We start from the raw sequence: 830 nt of genomic DNA on the forward strand, positions 1-830 counted from the left end.
GATCTCAGTTTGTGTTCCAGTCGCATCAGCATTATCTGTCTGTGTGCCACACCCAATTCCGTTTGCTTTGTTGTCGGCGGCGATTTCTCGATCGATTTGCCGCTCCATCTGCACCAGCATGGGCGCGAGCATACCTGTAAATACGATGCAATTGCATATTAAACTTACTTGCATCTGTATATGAAGGCAAGTAAAATTGCATAGAAGTATGCGAAACTAATGTGCTAATTATGAAAAGAACTGTACGCAAACATTTTCATACTATAGCCGAATTGCGTTTGAAACTTACCAAACTTTGCGCCTCGCCGCGCCACCTCAAGTAGACAGAGTATCACATGTTTCTCGTTTTTTCGCATAATCAAATCGTCAGTTTCGAATAGTAGGCACTCGATTATTTTAAGGCTTTTCCTAAAAAAGAAATAAAGAGGTAATTATATAATGCCAAAAGGGGCGGAAGGCAAAAATAAAGTAAAACTATTTATTTCTTTAAACACCGAATTTTACAAACGATGTCATTGAGGTAGGATATCTACATACATACATATTTTTTCCTAGCCATATATGTATATCTACATATCGTTACCTCAATTCACAAAGGCCCTAAACAACAATATTTTATTTATTTTATAGCAGAAGCAAAAAACATTATAAAAAGAATATCATGAGCAGGTAGCGCTTTTTAAAAAGTGGCATCTAACTGCATTGTTTTTGGTTCTAATACCTTAAACTTTATATTTGTTTTTGTTATTTTTTTGGCCTTATAACAATTATATTCAACAATTTATATTGAGCTCGAGGCCGTTTTTTAAATGAAAATTTATTGTGGAAAA

The 830-nt window shown here is 34.7% G+C and overlaps 1 protein-coding gene across 1 annotated transcript in view; it reads right to left on the reverse strand.

The window, feature by feature from the left end:
- The window catches only part of LOC118734080 (GAS2-like protein pickled eggs), a 115495-nt gene extending 115091 nt beyond the window's left edge, over positions 1-404 (reverse strand). The window contains exons 1-2 of the mRNA XM_036463782.1: positions 290-404; positions 1-134 (exon numbers count right to left, since the gene is read on the reverse strand). Of these exons, the coding sequence (XP_036319675.1) occupies positions 1-134; positions 290-356 (201 nt within the window). The 5' untranslated portion in view covers positions 357-404. The remainder of the gene's footprint in view (positions 135-289) is intronic.
- Positions 405-830: the final 426 nt, after the last annotated feature.

The sequence above is a fragment of the Rhagoletis pomonella genome, unplaced genomic scaffold, assembly GCF_013731165.1.
Source record: "Rhagoletis pomonella isolate Grant_MI unplaced genomic scaffold, Rhpom_1.0 Rhpom_scaffold_00002, whole genome shotgun sequence".
Lineage (NCBI taxonomy): Eukaryota > Metazoa > Arthropoda > Insecta > Diptera > Tephritidae > Rhagoletis > Rhagoletis pomonella.